Source organism: Boleophthalmus pectinirostris, unplaced genomic scaffold (genome assembly GCF_026225935.1).
Source record: "Boleophthalmus pectinirostris isolate CB_2022bp ecotype Guang Dong unplaced genomic scaffold, ASM2622593v1 HiC_scaffold_4, whole genome shotgun sequence".
Classification (NCBI taxonomy): domain Eukaryota; kingdom Metazoa; phylum Chordata; class Actinopteri; order Gobiiformes; family Gobiidae; genus Boleophthalmus; species Boleophthalmus pectinirostris.
The window spans coordinates 8,278,389-8,302,336 of NW_026571353.1; the positions used below are offsets into that span (position 1 = coordinate 8,278,389).

General features: G+C 37.5%; 1 protein-coding gene across 1 annotated transcript in view; it reads left to right on the forward strand.

Annotated features, from left to right (window-relative positions):
- LOC110161061 (erlin-2-like) overlaps positions 1–23,948 on the forward strand; it is a 76,815-nt gene that overhangs the window by 48,818 nt on the left and 4,049 nt on the right. Inside the window, exons 7-11 of the mRNA XM_055161820.1 lie at positions 1,976–2,049; positions 7,269–7,327; positions 16,318–16,409; positions 16,523–16,612; positions 23,155–23,234. Of these exons, the coding sequence (XP_055017795.1) occupies positions 1,976–2,049; positions 7,269–7,327; positions 16,318–16,409; positions 16,523–16,612; positions 23,155–23,234 (395 nt within the window). The remainder of the gene's footprint in view (positions 1–1,975; positions 2,050–7,268; positions 7,328–16,317; positions 16,410–16,522; positions 16,613–23,154; positions 23,235–23,948) is intronic.

Below are 23,948 nucleotides of genomic sequence, written 5' to 3' on the forward strand. Positions count from 1 at the left end.
TGCATCTTCCATTTAAATGATGTACATTTAGAAATATCCAGTAGGGGTGAGATGAGATACAATTTCCATAAGACAAGATGAGAAATGAGAGTGGATCTACGACAATAAGACAATTTTGACATAATTTGTTATAAATGGTGTGATCCAGTTTCCAATTTTAGCCTTGCAATTTTTACTGTATTTAATATTTTTGCTGTCATTGTAGCACTGCTTTTTGGGACTACAGCTTCTCAAAAATTGTAATTTACCAAAAATAACTTCTTAATTTAGGTTGACAGAGACAATCAGTTTTTGTTTTTTTTTTGTTTTGTTTTTTTTGTTTCATGTGGATAGGCCCAGCTACATCAGTATTAACAATAAACCAACCAGGGCAAAACATTTCTATTTTGACAATTTATGGACTTAAAAACTGCTGGGAGTTCTACATATAATATACCAATTAGAGCCCGACCGGTATAGATTTTGCTGTGGCCGATATGAAACCGATATAATGGGAGTTGGCGCTGCCGATAGCCGATATAATCGCCGATATATTTAGTGATGTAAAAATTCACTGTAAATGTTGAATTGTTTAAAAAACTTAGGTTTGGCTCTGATGGATTTTAAATTGGGTTTATTTAGGCAACATTTATTGTTATTCTGCCTCTTTACATCATATTTACAGACAGTAGGTTGGTTTAATGGCATTTTTGCATCACATTCTAGACACTAGTGATGGGTATTCCAGTTCTTTTTAGAGAACCGGCTCTTTTGGCTCAGCTCACTAAAAGCTGCTGGTTCTTTTGGCTCCCAAGTGGCTCTTCAGATTGTTTTGTTGCAAGCAGGACTAAAGCACGTCTAAAGCAGGACTGAATCAGGACTGAACCAGGTCTAAACCAGGACTGAAAAAGGTCTAAACCAGGACTTATTTATTTTATCCTAAACTACAGCCAAATATGCTCAGTTTTTTTTTTTTTTTTTTTTTATCCTATGTACACGCAAATTTCTCAAAGTTTCGTTTTCAGCCGCTGCCGCTGTCAAACCTCGAGTCTGCACGCGGCGTGAACAGGAAAAAAAGTGACAGAAAGAGAAAACACGGCTCCCAATAAGGATCAGGCTCCCGTCGTTCGCTTCAAAGAGCCGGCTCGAAGAGTCATTTCGTTCGCGACGGACCCATAACTAGTAAAGAAACTAGCGCCGCGGTAATTAATTATATGCGCAAATGTCATAATTCACACGTCTATTCACAGCTCATTTCCATATCAGTGCAGGTCCAGTAACAAATATACGGCCAATGTAGTCACTTTACAATAGACCAATAGAAAACAGCCTGTTTATGTGCGGGAGCTACAGCAGCTAACCCATAACGAATGACTAAAACTAGCTTCAAAGTCGACATATTTCCAACACTCACCGTTCATACAGGCTCCTCTCACATCACAAGTTTGCACTAATAAATGTCCTTTTAATTCAGACTCAAACCGATTGTCCGTAAAAAGAATATAATCTCAGTGTTTGGATCTGTGTCTGCAGGTGTAAACAAACACGCGTGAGTGATGCGACTCTATGGTGTGTTCAGGGACAATATGGACACACGCACGGATAAATGACTCCGTAGATAAATACTGATGTGGAGCCACATATTAGGACATTTATCTGTCTGTAAATTGGATTAAATGAACATAATGTAGAGAGTCTAAGATTTTTAACGACGTATCACATGCCCACGTGAAATATCGGCCCCTATCAGCAAGCATATCGGCCGATAGCCGATATGTCCTCGAGGTGCACATATCAGCCGATATATCAGTAGGGCTCTAATACCAATAATGGGAATATTCTAATCACATGTTCTTTGGATTAGAGGCAGAAGACTAAGATAAGATAATCCTTTGTCTTGCATGACAGAAGTTTATCTTGGGACAGGGGTAAAAGGCAGATCATTATCCTACTGTACAGTTGTGACATTTAAAAAAAAATGTATTCTGTTTTTCAGATCAAATCGATGAGAACCTTAAGAGAACATTACAGGAGGATCTGACGACAATGGCACCTGGACTCATCATACAGGTACATCATTATAGCAGATGTTTGATTTTCCATAGAGCTTGAGCCAGAATCTTGGTCAAGAGTACTTAGCTGTCTTACTAGGCTACTATGCATGGAAAAATAGCAGGTTGTATTGTATTAATGCTTATTTGTTAGATACAACCTATGGATTATATCTAAAAATAATCAAAAGTTGACAATTGATCTGCAAATTATAATATACAGATAGTTTAAAGAGGAGGTATCATGCTTAATTATTATTTTTTGACCTTTCATCCATGCATGTTTGTGTTATCTTGCAATCTCTTCCGGGCCCTATTCAAACCCTCCTTTTTATTAGCAGTGCCACTCTGTCCAAGACTCAGCCAGGCAATTCTCCATAAATATACAAAAACTTACAAAAGGAAGAGGTGTAGGAAGTGTGTTTGGAAAGGGAAGTGTGGGCCTCACTGCTCAGAATGGATAAAGCGTAAGAAAATAAATGGAAATACAAAAGCGTGATACGAACCAATACACCACAACTTCACAAACCTGATGTGATATATAGTAGTTTCAAATGACACAATTTTCAAAACAATAAAATGATTATCTAAATAAAAAAATATAAATAAAAAATCTTTAATGTGTGTGCAGAGATGTAATACCCCCTCTTTAAATAACACACATTATGCAAATCTTTACTCTGAGGTTTATTTTAATACAATCTGATGCTGACAGAGGAGCTCTTGAACTATGTGCCATTTGAGTTGCTTCACAGATAATTATATTTCGTAGTAGGGATGGGCATGATTAGTCGACTAATCGATAATTGATCATTAAGAATTTTGTCGATCATGTTCATCGACAAACCGAGTGTAGGTTGCTGTGCGTAGCGTAGTGGAAGGAGACAAGGCTGCATCTAACACAAACATTGGAGTTGCGGCCTTACAGTCCCATGTTTCAACTATGGCACCTCCTTGGAGATCACTGTACCTCTCAGTGAGTGTGTTTACATACACATCAGTGTCCCAGGTATGATTGCGTTTTTTGAGTATCTCGGTTTAGTGCACGTAAACACAGTATCGCAGTTACTGCCACATAAAGCTGAGTGCACGTGTGTCCGAAAGACAAATGCTTTTCAGTCTTTTCATCACAACAGTAGCCAAAATAAATAAAGTGACCAACATAATTAAAGTGAGTGAAATGACTGTTAAATAAAGAGCTGCACTAAACCTGCACACGTCTGATCTCTAAAAACATGAACCATCTCCAACGAGACACACACACCATCATCATCATCATCCCTCTGTCACAGAGAGAACACTTATATTCCACTGAGTTGTGTCCTTTAATCCGACAAAAGCTGACTGCATCAGCAGCATCAGCACTACAAGGAGCGAGCCGTTGTGTTCAGCACTTACAGTTTATGCAAATGAGCCATGTGGTTTCGTTTCTGTAAAACATTAACAAACGTGTCAAAGCTGCATTAAACACATTATATATGATCAAACAGGCTGATGTGGCTCTATGGTAGTTATGGTTTATGTGTTGTAAAGTTGAGTTTATTTATTAATAGATAGTAATAATGATGAAAATTTTAATATTAAAACATCAATGATTAATCGAAAATCAGTCTTTAATTCTGCTGATGATTGATTAAGACAATTTGGAATGCCCATCCCTATTTTGGTGTATACAGTCAATTGTACAGATTTTTCCTGTGCAGTTTTTAAGCCCATAAACCATCACCAGGCTTGTTCTACGGTGTGTTCACAACCAACACATGGCTGTATTAGCATTGCATTCATGGAGGATAAGGCTGACAGCAGGGGGAGCTTCAGTGCTTATATGCCTCCTTAGAAATGAAGGTGAAGTTTATAAAGTATATTTTCCAAATGCAGTCATTACTACATTTTACCCAAATAACACAGTGAATGTTCAAGGGACATGCTGTTGTCCTCATAGAATCAAGCCTTGAAGCCTCTCTTTCAGTGGTTAATTCACACCAGTGGAGTATCAAAAACTGAAACCATTGCAATACTTTCAATACTTAGCGTAAATACTTGAATTAATTTATTTTCAATTGGTTGTTTTAATTTTTTAGATTTTGATGATTGATATTTAAAAATCAGTTTTTTCATGGGATTCTATAATTCCTGCCTTTGTGTGAGTGGCAAATAGTAATTCAGCGCATCAAAAATGAAAGTGAAACATATCAAACATTTTAATACGTTGTTTTCATCAAATATAGGTAACATGGTGATCTAAATAGTTATGTGTTTAACAATTAGCAATTAATAATACCCCATAAAAGTGTATTAACCACTTCTTAAAATAACTTGCATATAAATGTTCAATTACCGTATTTGTCGGACTATAAATCACTCTGGACTATAAGTCGCACTTTTTGGAGGAAATTTATTTTTATAAAATCAGAGACCAGGAACCAACGTTTCATCTTGAAACGCAAGTTATTGTAATAGCAATAGAACATAGAAAAACAGGCTGAAGAGGCGTCTGGTATGTTAACGTCACATATGTACAGTTCTTCAGATAACTATAGCACAAACAACAGAACAGAACAAGTTTACCAAACTCTCCATCTCACTCCAAATTACTAAATCTATTGAATTTTTCATCCTCGGTGTCACTTTTGAGCAACTCTGCAACCTCCGGAGGTAAACAGAGCGCCATTTCCTCTTCTGTGTAGCTGTCGTCCGACTCAGAATCAGTTCCAGTTAGAATTATTCCGGCCTTTCTGAAGTCCAGGCTTTGTCGATTCATCCAGTGACTTCCAATAAAGTTGCATGGTGCACCCTCACGGTTGCTGTAAAGCTGTGTTCTCCATCCCTGCTTTCCACCAGTCAATCACAAGTTTCTCGCTTACTCCAAACTTTCTTTCTGATGCTCCATTACTGTTTTCAGCGGAATATTTCACTGCTTGCAGCAGGACAGCGGCTTTTTCTGCAGGAGACATGCACAGTAGAGGGTGAACTGACAGTGGTACAGTCGTAGCAGATACTGATACACAAGCTTAGAGCCTCTCGTGGCTTTCATTGTGAAAATTTTAATATATAAGTCGCACCAGAGTATAAGTCATAGGACCACCCAAAACATGGACAAAAGTGCGACTTATAGTCTGAAAAATTCGCTACTTGATATGTTTCCCAAGCTTCTATTTTTAGTCTGCTTTCCCGTTTGGACACTGACCACTTCCAAATCCTTATATTACAAAGCCAACCCAAACATTACATTAGAATTTTCCTGCGGTCTTGCTCCTCTCTAATCCCCTAAACACAACTAAACTTTTTTGGGCTTTTTTGTAACCATCCCACTGGGACTGCCGGTTTCCCGGAGATGTTTAAGAAGTAGTTAAAATAATAACTACTACTGTAATCTTAACCCGCTTGGAGCTTTTTGCTTCACTGAACAATTGCTGCTAATGGCTTTTAGCAGACCCAGACATATTTCATATCATAGTTCTCACTCATGAAATTCCAAATCTAGGCTACAGGGGTAATAAATCATCAATGGGTGATATAGATTTTTAGATTTAACTAGTAAATGCGTGACAGATTACAGTACTTTTCCACTGAAACATAGTTGATGTCATTATATTTAAGATTTAAGAAATGTTGTCTATCTTTTGTTAAGTATATACTGGTTCAACTGGCTGTATACTGGCTGCAGATATGACATATGTAGAGGTAATTCCATTTCTGTTCCCTAGCAGCTGTAATGTTAACAATGGTCAAAAACCATTGTTAACATTAACATATTACTTTTTAGGGCTTTTAACCATGTTATAGCATAGTTTCCCCTTCTCTTTTACCCTCTCAGAGTTGTATTTGGAGTGATTCATGTAAGTTTGAGCAATCTTTAATCACTTACTTTCTAGATGCCATATTCAAGAGATCAACTCACACCACTGGCATACCCCCACTTTGAAATACTTTTAAAAATCTGTGATACATGTAGGATTCGGCAGCGTCATATAGTCATTCTGGTACAAATGAAGATGAAAAAAATCCACTCCTCGCTAGTGTGATCTGCAGCTTCATATGAGATGACGACTCTTTATTGTGATGATGTTTACAGTGACGTCAGCTCCCATTGGGCACTGCAGGTTTCTAACACAGAAGTCAGTGCACTTGTGTCTTTTATTAAGTCATTTTAGATGAATGCGATTTTAAAATGTACAAATTGTAACATAATTATCTTCAGGTGTCATAGATTAAAACTATATAGTAGACACAAACACAAAGGTCATCTTTAAATCAGTATTTAATTCATCAGAAGAATGCTTGCACGTAAATTGTCTATGCATTTTGGATGGCATTTTTGGTGTGGATGACATAGGTAATGTCATGTTTAGAGCAGAAGTAGGACCCAAAATGCAAGACTGCATTTCTGAAGTTCTTTAATAAAACAAATTATGACCATACAACACAAAAGTCCACATAGACGTGACACTCATAATGACAAATGAACCAACAACGGGCAAAGGAGAACACGGGGTATATATACACACAAATGAATGAGACACAGGTGAGACACATTAGGGCAGGGCAACAATCAATACAATAGGAAGTCAAAACACACACACGGCTAGAGAAATACCAAATAAAACCAGGTCAAGAATAATAAAATAATTCAATGAAAATTAACACCATGACAGGTAGAGGTATTCTGTTTTAGAACTTTCGACTACTTCCTGTTTTTTAGTACTTCTCAACTTTTTTTTCCCCACAAACTGCTACTTAACTGATGTAAAACAATTGTTTTTTTTACTACAAGTACTATCATATCAAACCAAGTAATAATTACAAACACATGAAAACATGTCCTGTGCACTTTGTTTTAATTCTGTTGAAATATCTTGCATTTAGATCAATGGCATTTTCACATATTATTGTTATTTAATTCCTGAATATGAGGTATTTTTTAGCATCAGAAACACCTGTAATTGAATAAATGTAAAACAAACAAGTTTAATGCCTTACTGGAACATTTCAGACAAAGCAATAGCATCTCCATAGAGACTACTAGTAGGCGCTGGACACTTCACCAGAAACCCTGTGTTCTTTTTGGTATTAATGTAAAAATGTGTTTTTTGCCCTTTGACTGTAAAAATATTTAAAATGACTTCTTTTTGTTTTACCAAAAGGTGAGATTTGGAATAATATTTTATTTATACAGTAAGCAGATGAAAAGCATAAAATTTCAGTGTTTATATGAACTAGTCTCTGTCCTCTCCACAGGCGGTTCGTGTCACCAAACCAAACATACCAGAAAGCATTCGCCGAAACTATGAGCTTATGTAAGTATGAGCTTATTTATGTAAGTAAAAAAACAAAACAAAAAAGTTTTCCTCTTTTACCCTCAGTGTTAAATTTTATTTTATTTCCCAAATGAATGATTGACAAACGTAAAACAGATAATTGATCTAATTTATGTGATGACAATCAAACTGCCAAATGAAGAATTTTTTTTATTTATTTATTGGTCTTTTTGGACTTGGATCAGAAACTGTTGTGTAAGAAATGAGTGACAAGACAAAACATCTACTGAATTTGTGGGCTTATTTGCAATTACAGTCTGGTGTAAGCACCAGTGCTTTAAGCACTCCTACCAGAGAAGTAGGAGTGCTTAAAGCTGAATAGATAAATGCTTTATTGATCCCGGGAAATTTAATTTTCAGCAGCACCATTGAAACACAATAATTAAAGGCACTGTACCTGATGTTTACTGCACCTAATCTAAATTGTTCAATATTTGGAAATGACAGTGCGTGACCAAAGCACCAGGAGCAAAGTTGTTTCCCTTAGCTGAGATTTTTAATTACTTACTTTTAAAGTTTATTTTGACTTGTACTTATACATTTATATAATTATGGCTTATTTCACACCAGTCTCTTGTTATCTTTTTTTCTTATTATTTAGAATTCATTTTTGCCATTTATATTTTTTACTCTTTGTTATTATAATATATCATGATGTGTGAGTGTGTGTCCAAGTAATTTGTCTGGTGCATCAATAATGTTTGTCTAAGTCTAACTCTCATCGCTGATTTGGCACCGGGCAAGCACTTAGCAACCAGGTTGAGAGCTGTCAATCAAACTAACACTACTGTAGCAGTGCTGACCTTTGGGAAAGAAGGCACCTTATTGGTCAGTTATTAACGTTTGCATCTTGATTTACGGACAAAATAGTGAATTAGAAACACCAGGATCATGTAGAGCGAGTTAATATGAACAAGGGGGCACTGGTTTTTCATGATTAGATTTAGATAATTTAAAGTCACTGGTTTGAAGGAAGCAGAAGAATGCAGGGCTGCACGTGTAAAGATTGAGAAACATTATAGGGAAATCAAGATAACTGATTAATTAATTGATCTAATTTATGAGATGACAAACAGACTGCCAACTCAAGGGTCTTTTTTAGACTCAGATGTAACACTGTAAATGCCAAAAGCAATAAGTAACAAGACAAAACATCTAAGATTGCTTAAAGGCACTTAAAAACATGAAAAACAAAAGCACATGATCCAAAATTATTCTGCACTGACCTATTCACTTTGTTGAGTTTATAACCACTTTTCACCACTTTTAAAGGCCAGGGCAGAGGTTTGCTGTGAATTAGAACCAGACTTTGAAGAAGCCACTTTGCGCCCATGCTCACTTCTTATCTGGAATATGGTGACTACCCGCAGGCCATCTATGTCCACTCTGTGATCCCTCTTCCCCAGATTCACAATTGGGCCATTTTGCTGAATACAAAGTACTTTGAGGAAACCATGTCACCCCCATGCTTTGCTCATGCATTCTAAGCTTCCCCTTCTCTGATTCACAATTGGACCATTTTGGTAATTAGTATGACGTACTGTTTTCCCTCCTTCTACTACATAGGGTCATTTCAGATCAACAGCTCACAAGTTTCCACTAGGGTTGTCATCCTCCATTTTGATGGATGACCCAGCATCATGATGGAGAGCTGCCATCGTGATGCCAGTCCCCTTCCTGTCAGAAACATGCACTGATCTTATGTAAGCTTAATTACCCTAAAAACTTTGCAGGGATTGCACTGAAATAAATTAAATCACAAACATAACTGATATAACTAATATGCAGTGTTGTGCATGAACGAGTTCAAAAGAACGCGTTCATTGAACACGTTCATTTTTCAGTGAACTTTGAACTGAACGCAACACTTTTGTAAATCAAGAACTTGAACGTGAATTTGTTCAAATTATGTGTGATGAACGACGTACGTCACTGTTGGGGTTCAGTTAAACGTCGGAATTTAACGAGTGACGATCTGCTCGCACTTAACCTCGCGAAACCACAGCCGCGTGTCAACGCGAAGGCGACTCCACCGGCAGCTTTAGCGGAACGTACGGGCTCTTGTGTCTCTCAATGGGAAGTCAATCAAACTTGACTGGGCGCGTTTAGCTGCTTGTATTTACCTTCTGTACAGGCTGACCACGGCAAACGCAAGGATTTCAAAAGTTAATTTCAAAGCACTAATTAACAGTGTATGTGGATCTGGGCTCTTTCACATGATACACAACTGCCCAGGGAGCACAATGTGCTGATGGTAAATGCACAAATACAACAATAGATACATGCTCTCTGTGGATTTTGACGGAGATACGCACCTACGCTCGTGTAGAGCGTCAAAAAATAAAATGGATCCTATTTTCTGAAATCTACACGCACAGGACGTGCTGCTCCGCGCGCGTATTATTTTACTTGGTACATATGTCAGTAACGCGCGTCACAATGCTTTTTTAACCTGGATTGAAATGGTGGGTTTTTCATTTTTCTTCATACAAATTTGCTAAAATCACCGCCCGTGATATCAGCAGCGGTGAAACGCCGGAAGTTCGCCCGCGTAGACCGTGATCCTGAGCGAAAGGACCGACGCAGAAGTCCGCGCTCCACCGAGATAAACGCAGCTGACGCCCGATCGCACTCGGGGTTCTCTCAGGGGCGCTCCTAGATTCCAAGTTCTAGTCCAGGATTAGTCCTGGTTTGGTCCTGGTTTAGTCTTGGTTTAGTCTTGGTTTAGTCCTGGTTTAGTCCTGGTTCAGTTCTGGTTTAGACCTGGTTTAGTCCTGGTTCAGTTCTGGTTTAGACCTGGTTCAATTCTGGTTCAGTCCTGGTTTAGTCTTGGTTTATTCCTGATTTAGACCTGGTTCTGTTCTGGTTTAGTCCTGGTTAGTCCTGGTTCACAGTTCTGGTTTATTCCTGGTTTAGTCCTGGTTTAGACCTGGTTCAGTCCTGGTTTAGACCTGGTTCAGTTCTGGTTCAGTCCTGGTTTAGACCTGGTTCAGTTCTGGTTTAGTCCTGGTTTAGACCTGGTTTAGACCTGGTTTAGACCTGGTTTAGTCCTGGTTTAGACCTGGTTTAATCCTGGTTTAGTCCTGGTTTAGTCCATATACGGCGCAAAAGTTCAGCATCTTAACAGTTCGTTTTGGTGAGAGTAAATTAAAAGTGCTGCAATAGTCGTGTAATGTTTTACATTTTAAATACAGTAATATTATAATGTAACAAATGACTTTGAAATGACAGTAACAAGTCATAAATAACACATTACAGTTTTAAAGTCACTTGTCCAACAGTGTATCTTATAAAGTTGTTGTAAACTAGAAGTCAGTTTGAAAAATAAATGCAGCCTTTCATTTACAGATCTCATCTAAATATAAAATGAACTGAACTTTGAACAAGTTCAAAATTAAAATTGTGAACTATGAACGTGAACTATTCACTTTGAACAAGTGTGAACTGAACTTTGAACTAGTTCATGAAAAGTGTGAACTTGCACAACACTGCTAATATGCATGCAAGTTTATGTTTTATGACGTGTTAGTCTGTGAAAATACCATGTGGCTACACAAATAATTGTTAATCTCGACTTAATTGTTTTTTTTACATGTTTTACACTTTAAATATTTTGGAAGGTCCACTAAGCACTGGTACTAAAAAACTGCATCTATTTATCAGCAGTGCCAGTGCTCACTTGTCATGACTGCGCTCTGTGCCAATGTATTGCACAAGCAGCGCTCATGCTTAACATGTTCAACACGTTATACAAACAAAGAGGAGTGTGTCATTTTACCAGTGAAACAGAAGAGCTGAACAGAAGAGCTGAACATCATCAACTGCCAGCCCTAGTTTCCACACTCCATTATTCCTTTTTTAGGTTGCATTAGTATGTCCACTATCATTTCTATTTCACCCAGTTGGGGGTGCTAATATGTATTTTTTGCAATTTTGTCCACATTTTATATTGTGCTTGTTTTAAAAGTTTAATAAATGAATATGTGGCAGAATTTGATGTCTCCATAGGATTACATTATGACATATAACTTATTTAATCCAAGATGGCAGACTTAAGGGGAGTTGTTACTATAACATTTTTGTTCCTATTGCACCCCACAGGATAAACTCTCACTGTACCTAGTGGGCCTTGGAAATAAAGGGGTGGAATAGAGCGCATTAGGGCCCTTCTGTGAGTGTCTGGGTGGCAATGGGTGAGGGCCAATCATTGCCACTTGCAGCTATATTTGTGCTTTTTTTTTTTTTTTTTTTTTTCCCCCCCGTACTTCCAGCAAAGCATTCATTTTACTGTAATGGTCTTGAGAATTTCCTCTTTCTCCTCTGTGGGGGGGGGGTCCGTTCATCTGCGTTTGGACAGTGTTTCCAGTATAAGCAAATAGGGCTTTACAGAAGACTTACTTTGTTTCTATGCACAATTCACTGTTTATGAAAGAAGCAATGCAGGAATCCATGTGTAAAGACTGAGAAATGTTATATATTAACAGAATTGATTTATTAATGAAATGCCAGTCTACCTGATCAAACTGACCTGTATGTAAAACTGTGAATGCCAAAAGCAGTAAGTGGCAAGACAACTACTTTATTTGAGAGCATATTTCCACTGTATCTGATTCTTACTGTACCATAGGTTTAAGGTGTTAAAAATGTGAAAACCAGAACTAGGGTTTGCAGTGGTCCAAAGTTATTCGTCACTTACCTTATACTTTCCGGTGACTGTTAAGTATTCCCAAATTGAGTTTATAAACACTTTTCACCACTTTCAGAGCACACAGAGCTCCTTGTGCTTTTCTCCTCTCTTGCTTTTTTTAATTTGGAGTTTATTGCATTAATAAAGTTGTTCTCTTTGTGCAGTTAAAGTGAATACAAAAATCCCGTATTCTCATTTAATAAGAGCTGCAGAAGCTTACATGCTTTAGGTGAGGCTCATTTTGCTGATGTTCACGCCACATTAAATTAAAGCAGAGGAGCGTTTGGACCTGATCCACCTGCACCCGCTGAGCTTTTCACTGAGTTATCAGACTCACCCAGACTCGTGGGTTATGGTTTGACCTGCGCATCACAGCCTTGTAATTAATTTACTATGAATAATTTAGATTGACTGGCTTGGTCTTATGAAAGAAACAATGCAAGACTCCACGTGTGAAGATTAAGAACTTTAATATATTAAGATAATTGATATATTACTTAAATGCTCATGTGCCTGATCATATTTATGTGATGACAAATCAAAGAATTTAATTTTATTTATCGACTTGGATGTAACTGAATGCAGAAAGAAACTGGTGGCAAGACAAAACGTCTACTGTATTTTCTGACCAGGGCAGGGCCTGGGTGCTAAGCTACAGGGATGTAATGATATTGAGCATGAATGTAGCGATAAATGTGTTCTGCCCGAAACTGATCATAACCCGTTTGCACTGATTCCAATTGAGACATGAAATACTCGCCGTGTGTGTGGCAGGTAGATAAACCTTGCTCTCACTGCTTTACTTTAGTGCAAACGAGTCTGTAAATCGACATCTCCTCTTGAGATAGAGCGGAAAGGAAGTCACAGAAGAACTTTTACATTTTATTTAGACAGCGCCCCAGATGCCCAGGGACAGGTGTCTGCAGAGGACTGTTTTCTGTGGCCATTTCCATTTTGACCTCAACAAATTCATAACACAGACAGTTCATGTTGATGATTACGGTGTTTTCTGCTCCCACTGGGCACCACATCTTTCTAAAGCGGTAGTCTTTGGAATATGACTTTAATTAAATTGTTTTAGGTGACTATTGCAATTTAAAATGTGTAATAATAAAGTAATGGTACATGGGTGTTGTACGTCTTAACTATATAACAGGCTCAAGCACAATATGTGATCTTTAAAATGTTGTTGTTGGTTCAGATATCGCCCTCCAAATATCGGTTCAGCCAGTTTCCTCGTTGGACATATACATTACATGAGAGATAAATAACGGCTACATTACTCATTTTGTCATACAGTTGTGTTTGTTTTCAGGAAAATAAAGTCTACTTTTAGTTCCTACACTGGTACCGGCAGATACATAAAGATGCATTGTGTAACTTTTCTGGTGGAGGGTCCGTCAAATGCTTTTTTCCATGGAGACATTATTGCTTTATCTGGGATGTTTCACATTATGGCATTAAACCTTTCTATCTTCATGGAGACCAACCCAGATCAAGTTACAGGTCAGATCTGTGGAGAGGCAACCCTGCTCACAGGCAGAATGCCTGTTTTTCTAGGTATTTTTGAGCTACAAAACCACCTGTAATTGAATGAATGTAAGGCAGAGCAATGACCTCTCCAGAGAAACAAACAGGTGATGGACCCTCCACCAGAAAATTACACAATGCACCATTTAAGCCGTAGTATCAAAATCAGTATTGTAAGTGAAAAGGCTGAATCAGTGCATCCCTTGCTCATATTTCTATCTTCTCAAATCCTTACTGAGTAATTGAAAAGCTATGAGTGTGAAAGTTGGTGTAGTCTATGTTTTTAATTATAGATGATAGAAGGTATGAATTGTAGATTGGGGTTGAAAGTTGAAAGTTATTTTTCTTTTTCTCCTTGACTTCTGCGAAACATTAACTTTACTGTAATGGTCTGGGGAATTTCAGTATTCTCCTCTGCCTGGGGGTCAGTTCATCTGCGTGTCAGACAATTTTACATAACCGGATGGCTTGTTAGTGACTTGGAATGGACAATTTAGATCGACTGGTTTGGTCTTATGCATGACTTCAAGTGTAATGATTGAGAAATACACAAATTTAACAGAGTAAGATCATTGATATTAAATCGGAAACCGATATACGTTTTTACAGGGCCTATATTGCAGTATTTTTAATGGCATAATATTGTTTCCTCATCACAAACATTTATTGTGAGGTATAAAACCACTTGTAATAGAATCAATGTGAGTTAGAGCTGCTGAATGGTTCACAGTGTGATATTACAGGAAGAGCAATGACAAGCTCCCCCGTCTCTTGATTCACAATTGGGCCATTTTGGTGGTTAGTAGTGAAGTATTGTTTTCCCACCAACTACTACACTGGCGTCATTTAGGTTTACCAGCTGATACATGTCTTTGTGGACTGCAGTCTTGTCAGTGCTGTCTGTGTTATCCAACTGAGGCTGTGAGTGTAGATTTGAAAGAATTTTATTTGCACAACAGAATTTTAATGCATGTGCTTACTTTTTCTTAAATCAGAAAATATGTTATCAAAGGACCCATATTACAGTATGTTCTGATCTATGTTAAAATGTTTCCTCATCACAAATAAACCTGGAGTTGTGTTTTGTTTCATTCACACATGTTTAACGAGGGGTCTCAAATTATCACTTTAATCGTGATTAATTAATTACAGTCATATTTAGCGCGTTATGTTTTTTAATCACGTTAATCTCATTTTTAATCTTTAACTTTACTGTTTCTGTATGCGAGTTGCCTCATTATAAAATCTGTTTTTATGTGTTGTTAGGACACAGTCCCACACTGTGCAGTCCTGCTCCTCTCGCTCCCAAAAAGAATTGTAATTTTCATTCCCGTTCTCACTGCATCTGCGATAAACCTGCACACGTCTGATCTCTGAAAACATCGCGACACAGACAGAGAACAAACTCACCTTCACCATCAGCATCCCTCTGTCACAGAGAGAACATCTATATTCCACTGAGTCGTGTCCCTTTAGTCCAACAGAAGCTGAACCGCATCAGCGCACAAGAGCGTTTTTCTTTTCTCTGCTTAGTTTATGCAAATTAGCCATGCGGTTTTAAGTTTTGTTTCTGTGAGACGTGCACAAAGCTGCATTAAACACATTATTATTGTCAAACAGGTTGATGTGGCTCTAGAGTGATCATGGTTTATATGTTGTAAATTTGAGTTTATTTATGCATATTAGTAATAGTAATAATGATGATACTTCTATAAAAACATTAATGATAGTACGAAAATAATGTAATAATGAATTCAAATTAAAATACCTCAAGTTGAAGCTTTCTCAGCAATTTTTGATGAGATTAAAAAAGAGATTAATTAGATTAATTTATTACATACAATTACATAATTAATTAATCACTAAATTGTTTTAATCGCTTGGTATATAGGTATAATATATATCCAGGTATAGGACTGTCTTACTGGTCGAAATGCATTGGCGTCCCTTCATGCAATAAATTACTTTTAATATATTCAGTCAGACTATCTCGGGTTTATACCTTGCCCACTTTTACATTTTCCAGTAAGGGCAACGTTATGTTTAAACGACTACTAGTTTAACCCTCATAGAGCACCTATACTGCTATTTTTTAACTCTTTTATGACCCAGTGAAGCGCTCTAGCTCTTTTCTTTATCTGACAACTCCAGGTACGTTGTTGAGGAGATAAGAACATTCTAACACGACTTAAAGCTCACAAGAGTCAATTTTGTGTAATATAGGACCTTCAAATAAAACTCAGACAGTGTTGAGGGTCCGTCAAATGCTTTTGTTTGTGGAGATGTTATTGGTTTGTCTGGAATGTTTCGCAGTATGGTATTAAACCTTTTTATCTGCATGGAGACCCACAGATGAAGTTACAGGTCAGATCTGTGGAGAGGCAACACAGTCAGAATGTCTGTTTTTCAAGGGGTTTTTGAGCTATTGAATAAATGTTTCATGTCATACTTAGGGGTGTGCAAAAATATTGAAATATGGATATATCGTATCATTTAATGTGCTGATACACTATTGATATTGCAGGCTGCTGTATCCATATATTACCAAGAGTATTTTTTTTGGTATATTTTACTCAATTATTTTGTTACATTGCTACAGTTTTGTTGCTTCATAGGGAAGGAAACGCATGTATGCAACACATTTGACATATTCACTGAGTAAAATGGGTGTGTTTCATATTAAGTTTGCACAAGAAGTGGTTTAACTAAGAACTTTTAAGTTAGACTTTAGGTTACTGTGTTGTGTTTGCAGGGAGAGCGAAAAAACCAAGCTGCTCATTTCTCAACAAACCCAGAAAGTTGTGGAGAAGGAGGCGGAGACTGAGCGCATCAAGGCTGTCATTGGTAAAAAAAAAATAAATAGATAAAACTGCAATTAAAGTGATAAATGCTAACGTCTGGTGAAAGGCCATAAAAGTGTTCCAATACCACAATAATTATATGTTTATGCTCCACAGAGGCAGAGAAAGTTGCGCAGGTGGCGGAGATCAAGTTTGGACAAAAGGTGATGGAAAAGGAAACTGAAAAGAAGATCTCTGGAATTGAAGGTTTGTCATTACAAAAGAAACTTTGACTGAATGGCTCACCTCATTGTCTTTTCAGATGTTATTTCTTTGCGTAGAATATTCCATTGTATGGCATTAAACCTTAATGCCATACCTAAATCTACAGTTGTGCTCAGTTTACGTACCTTGGCGGAATTTGTGATTTCTTGGCCATTTTTCAGAGAATATGAATGATAACACAAAAACCTTTCGTTCACTCATGGTTAGTGCTTGGATGAAGCCATTTATAATCAAACAACTGTGTTTATTCTTTTTAAATCATAATTACAAGAGAAACTTCACAAATGGCCCTGATTAAAAGTTGGAGTATTTTGTGGTAGTTGTGGATGAGGCTCTTTATTTTCTCTGCTGCCCATTCTTCTTGGCAAAAGGCCTCCATCCTGTAAATTTTTGGGCTGGCTTGTATGAACTGCATGCTTGAGATCTCCCCAGAATGGCTTAATGATATTGAGATCAGGAGACTGAGATGGCCACTCCAGAACCTTCACTTTATTCTACTGTGGCCAATGACAGGTCGACTTGGCTTTGTGTTTTTGGATCATTATCATGTTGGATTATCGAAGTACGTCCCATGCGCAGCTTCTGGGCTGATGAGTGCAAATTTTCCTCTAGTATTTTTTGATAACATGCTGCATTCATCTTGCATCAATTTAGACCAAGTTTCCCTGGCCTTTGTAGCTCACAAACCATCCACCTCCATGTTTCACAGTAGGAATAGTGTACCTTTGATCATAGGCCTTGTTGACTCCTCCTCAAATGTAACATTTATGGTTGTGGTGAAAAATAAGTGCCTCCTTATTGTCATCTGTGGGTTTTTCATTGCATATCAAATAATTTTCCTGGCCATTGTGGCATAAATTTTTTGGTCGACCTGTGGTTTGGTTTCAACAGAATCTCTCATTTTCCGCTTCATAATTAGAGGTTGAACACTGCTGATTGGCATTCTCAGTTCCTTGGATATCTGCTTATATCCCTTTCCTGTTTTATAGAGTTCAATTACCTTTTCCCACAGATCTTTTGACAATTCTTTTGGTTTCCGCATGACTCAGAATCTAGAGATGTCAGGGCAAGGGTCTGTCAGGAGCCCAGAATGTATGTAAACTTACGAGCACAACTGTATCCCCATGGACCAGTAGTGGAACATAACAAAGTATAAGTAGTAAAGTACTGCTCTTAAGTATACATTTTAGGTATCTCTACTTTACTTGAGTACATTTTACAGCAAATACTTTTTACTTTTACTTCACTACATTTGAGAGCAGGTATCTGTACTTTCACTATATTTTTGAACAGGACTGAAAAGTAAAAGGTTTTTTTATTATTGTTTGAGACCTGCTGAAAAGGTTGAGGATTTATTTTTAACATGTTCATAGCTACTCAGGTGTTTCTGCTGAACCAAATTCAGCACAAATCTGTATCAAAATCACTACATTTTAAGCTTTATTAGTTCTCAAAATTTACATGAAATACTTTCAAAATCTGGATGAAATACTTTTACTTTTTACTCTTTCAGTACATTTTACTTAAAGGAGCGTTGTTTAACTTTTTTTGGTAAAAGGCCTGTATTGCTTTGTCTGGAATGTTTCACAGTATGGTATTAAACTTTTCTATCTTCATGGAAACTAGACCAGACCAAGTTACAGGTCAGATCTGTGGAGAGGTGACCCGCTCACAGTGAGAATGTCTGTTTTTCAAGGTATTTTTGAGCTGTAAAAACACCTGTAATTGAATTTATGTAAGGTAGAGTTGTTTAATGTTATACTGTGGAACATTCCAGGCAGAGCAATGACATATCCATAGTAACAAGATGGTGACAGACCCTCAACCAAAAAGTTACATAGTGCACCTTTAAGTCATGATGATTTTACATAACAGCAAAATTGAGCAATTCTCCACCACTGCCATGGACTCAAGCTCATGATGTCAGGAGGCCAGAGTTGATATCCAGAGTGAACAACAGCTCATTCCCCTGAACTGAACTCGTCCTGTCCTTACATGCACCTCTGGGTGGTGTGAGGAGTGAGGGCTTTTGTTTCAATTGTTGGTTTAATGCTTATCTCTTTTTTCATGCCGATGAAAAGCATTGAGTTCTCAGCCGCAGGTTTATTTGCAGTAGGCAGCTGTGTGGAGTTGGAACGTCGCCTGCTTGATTCTGTAAACTTTGATTTATTTGAGTCTTTTTATTTTACGTATGAATGTATTAATTTCGGTCATCAGCGTTTTGTATATTATTTCGGGGAATTCAGTTATATTACTTTGCATTTATTATTTAGTAGTAATTCTATTTATTTTTTTATGTTTGGTACACTGTCCTTTAGTGTTATGGAGAAAAAAAACTTTTATTTTAGTCTATTACCAGTTATTTGCCATCAAGTTTAAATTGCAATTGCATTTTTGTACCATATTTTCTGGGCTATTAGACTCTAACCCCATCAAAAAACGACAGCACTCCCCGCAAGCCAGAGCGCCCTATTCACGAATCCACTCTGGTGTCCCAGCACGACTTGAGTAAACTACAAAGCCGCACCACCCACAGAACACACAAATACACAAGGAGCAGACAGCGACCACGCAGCGAAAAACACCTGCAGTCACACACGTCACTCCACGCGGACGAGGAATGAAACAGAGGAACGAACCGAAAAAGCGAGTACGATGTGCCACTTCTAGACACAACTGAACAACTGAGTCACTGCGAACACGCCAACAATCCGTTGGTCCCAGACAGCACCCTCCCTACACGCCACAACTGAACAAAGCCCAGAGTCACCGTGAACGTGCCAAACAAAGTCCCACTGACCCATCCAACTGTTGTGTTTCGTTTAAAGTCCGGTGCGGTTTATTTGTGGAAAAAAGTTCTAAAATAGACCATTTAATGACAGTGCGTCTTATTATCCAGAGTGCCTAATAGCTCGTAAAATACAGTAATTATTTAGGATTATAATGTCCTTTGCATATATAATATGAAAATATACATTTTTATAGTTACAGTTACAGTTAGTATACATCCCATAGTTTTGTACTTTTGTTTACATTTACTTCATTTTTTTTTTTTTTTTTTTTTGTTGTTTACACAAAGGGCCATTAAGGGTTGCTTTTGTTTCTACATTTCTGTTTCAATTTATTTTATTCTACATTTATTTTACATGTATTTATTTTTAAATATATTTATTTTTACTCACTTTTAATCATTTATTTATATATTTTACACTGATATATTTTTTTACTTTTTTTTTTACAAACTTTTACTAATCTTACGTTTACATTTACTCATTTATTTCCACTTAAAATTTTTTTTGCTACATTTATTTATTTGTGCTTCGTTTTCAAAAAAAATTTTTTTTTTTTTCAATTTTTCACTTGCAAATGCAATGCAAGTGTGTGCAGGTGGCTGCTTGTACTACTTCAACTACTACTACTTCTACTTCAAATACTACTCCTACTACTACTCCAAATCCTGTAATAATTAGAAAAACAGGAAAACCTGTGTCATGCACTCGAAAATGAACAGGCTATTGATTAGCTTGAACGGTGATGCAATTCTAAAATGTTACAGACCACGAGAGAGCAGTGAAATACAACCTCATCTTGTAAATGTTCAGACCAAGATGTAAAAATTAGTGTTTAACTTTTGTTGTTTGGGCTTTAAAGGTCGTATTCCACAGAGTTGTTTTGTTTCATTCACACTCCTTTATTATTAGTCTGTCTACATCTTCAATGCTCCCAATGCTCTGTTCCATATTGTGATGTCATGCTTTGGTAGTTTTCAAGTTAACAGCTACTTTTTTATCTTTAGTTCATTAGAAATTGGCAATTCTTGAGCTGAAATTATCCAAATGGTTGTAGTAAAGGTATATGGAGTTTAAAAACACAGCAGAGCACTTCCTGTTTTACCGTATAGCCTAAATATGTAGGATTTGTGTGTTAAACATGTGTGAATGAAAGAAAACACATCTCCAGGTCTGTTTAGTGTAGTTAAACTAGTTTCAAACATCTTAAAAATACTGAGAAGACACAGGGGTTTAGTTACTAGAGATGTAGACAACCGTATTTTCCGGGTTATTAGGCACCCTGGATTATAAAACGCGCTGTCATTAAATGGTCTACTTTCGAACTTTTTCCACAAATAAACCGCACCAGACTTTAAACGAAACACAACAGTAGGATGGCTCAGTGGGATTTTGTTTGGCACGTTCACGGTCACTCTCGGCTTTGTTGTGGCGTGTAGGGAGGGTGCTGTCTGGGACCAACGGATTGTCGGCGTGTTCTCAGTGACTCAGTTGTTCAGTTGTGTCTAGAAGTGGCACATTGCACCCACTTTTTCGGTTCGTTCCTCTGTTCCATTCCTCGGTCTGCGTGGAGTGATGAGTGTGGCTGTGGGTGTCTGTCGCTTCGCGGTCGCTGTCTGCTCCGTGCGTGTTTGAGTGCGCTGTGGGTGGTGCGGCTTTGTAGTTTACTGAAGCCATACCCACCGCTTGTGGGGCGTGTGGTCGTTTTTTGATAGGGTTAGAGGCTTAAGAGCGTGCCTAATAGCCCGGAAAATACTGTATTTTTTTTGGGTCCAGTTTATTCCTCCTAAAAGAGATTTTCATTTAAAACTGAAAGTTCCAGGCACTATGGCAGTGGCCGGCGCCTTTCTCACCTTCAGTTCCTGGCAAGTTTTATTCCAGACATTCATTTGTGGAGTCTCCATGTCGGCCAAGTCTTTGCGTGGTTTTCAAGGTGCCATCGGTTTAGTCTGAATAAACATAACCTTTAGAGCAGTTGAGAATTAATAGAACTGTCACGTCTCAAGTGTTTTTGGTAAAAGAGTTGATATCACTCAACTGGACTATAGTTTTGGAGTGAAGATGTTTTTCTATTCATCCACGTGGTTTCATCAGTTCTACATTATTATGGGGTATTAAGTGCTCATGCATTATATATTTAGATCACCATAACTTTTGTTGTATTGAAAATGCTATGTTTGCCAAAATAATGTATTAACATGTTTTACACACGAGTTTTAGTTAAAGGTGCATTGTGTAACTTTTCTGGTGGAGGGTCCGTCACCTGCTTGTTTCTATGGATATGTCATTGCTCTGCCTGGAATGTTCCACAGTATGTCATTAAACAGCTCTACTTTACATTTATTCAGTTACAGGTGGTTTTAATAATTCAAAAATACCTAGAAAAACAGACATTCTGACTGTGAGTGGGGTCGCCTCTCCACAGATCTGACCTATAACTTGGTCTGAGTTGGTTACCATGAAGATAGAAAAACGTTAGAGACAAAGCATCTACATGGAGGAAAGCATTTTAGGGACCCTACATCAGGAAAGTTACTCAATGCACTTTTAAGTCACTCCTTTTTTAGGTCCTTAAGAGCACTATTTGCCTTTCGCTTTTGAAACAACTGGACAACAGGCTTTTTGATTGATTGATTGACTGATTGATTGATTGATTGATTGATTGATTGATTGATTGATTGATTGAGAGAGAGAGAGAGAGAGGTAGAGAGAAACTTTGTTGATCTCTGCTTCTCAGTGGCCTTTATGTCTCAGTCAAAGGTCTCAGTGCAGTTTATCAGGAGGACGGGTCATGGAGGGTCAGCAGATCCCAGAGGTGGGGACATGCAAGTCATGACGTGGACTCGAGTCAGACTTGAGTCACTATTTTTAGGACTTGAGATTTGACTTGATAAAATGGACTAAGACTTGGGACTCGAATTGGACTTGAAGGTCAATGAGTTGGGACTTGACTCGCACTTGAGGCCTGTGTTCTTTCTATTCTGACCATAATGATTCACACTAAAATTTTGTCAAGACATTTAAAAAGGAAAAATTAACTAAGTTAATTTCTACAACTCTTGTATACTCTATAAATACTTATATATAAATATACTGTGACTTTTTAAGTACAATTTAGTTTAAAATTCATATAAATTACAAAAATCTAAGCTATATTTGGTACTTAAAGACCTGAAAAGACTTGAAGCTTCTGGACAAAGGTGTCCCACTTTGTGTCCTGCAGGATCACAGTAAAGTCCAGGACAAAACTGGCACCCCAAATGAGAGGGGTGCCAGTACTGAAACTAAATGAGACTCACATGAGGCTCATTCTGCTTTCTGATTGGACAATCGTCCTAATAGGTTCCCAAGGCTTTTATTTATTTCTTATCCTTGTGGGGAAATTTGGCTCGGAGCAGGGGTCAGTAGCATGGACTTACAGACATGACATAACAAAAGACAAAGAAAAACTGTAAAACTGGGCAATATACAATCACTCCACACATCTGCACAGTTAGTCTGTGTTGTTAATACATTTTTATACCTGTTATTTTTGCATAAAGAAGCCCTGTATCTCCTCCCAAACTGGCATGAGGCATGAGACTTATCTCTGATGAAACACCTTGTCCATCACCATAAATAACAATTGCAATACTGTTTTGATGTTATCATTAAAAGCTGTGTTTGATTTGAACATGTATTCCTCATATCTGGGTCATGTTATAAAATTGAATGAAGTCTGTTTCTCTTTCACAGACGGTGCCTTCCTGGCGCGACAGAGGGCCAAAGCAGATGCAGAGTTTTACACAGCGCAGAAAGCAGCTGAAGCTAATAAGGTAAAAGGCTTTAAAGACATTCTACTGAAATGTTCTCATGTTCTGTTGTCAGTCTTGTCCCTGACTTTCTCACAATTAATGTAAACTAAAAATGAAAGTGAAACCAGTCCGGAATACTTTGACAATGACGTGATTTTATTCAAGTCAACAAGGCGACAGCGGCCACAGAATAAATAGTTGTGGGAATAGAACTGCCAACATCTGCGCGTCCTCAGAATCACTACATTTGAAGCCTTATAAGATCTCAAAATCTTTGTACTAAAGTAAAAGTATTTCACATTTTTAAATGGCTACTTTAATAATTTTATTTTGCATGTGATACTTTTACTTTTACTTGAGGATTTTTGCTGCAGTATCTGTATTTTTACTTAATTAAAAAACTAAATTGAGTACTTCTTCACCACTGACAGTACCTTTAGTTGTTATGCATTGGTCGATCATTGTATGTGGATTTTAAAGATTGATGTGGCACAACAGCAGAAATTTCAGATAGTGAGTGGGCTGAAGATTTGGTATTTTGGGCTGAAGATTTGGTATTTGTGAAAAGGTCAGATAAACAAAATAGTTCTGGACATCCCCTTGTTGCCATGTCTCCTTTTTAGTTTTTTTTTTAGTCTAAGCGGTCAGCAAGACATGTCTTTATTCAGCCATGAATTTCTTTTACAGCCCTAATATACATACAGTATCTTGAATATTGAGCTGTTTTATTTTTAT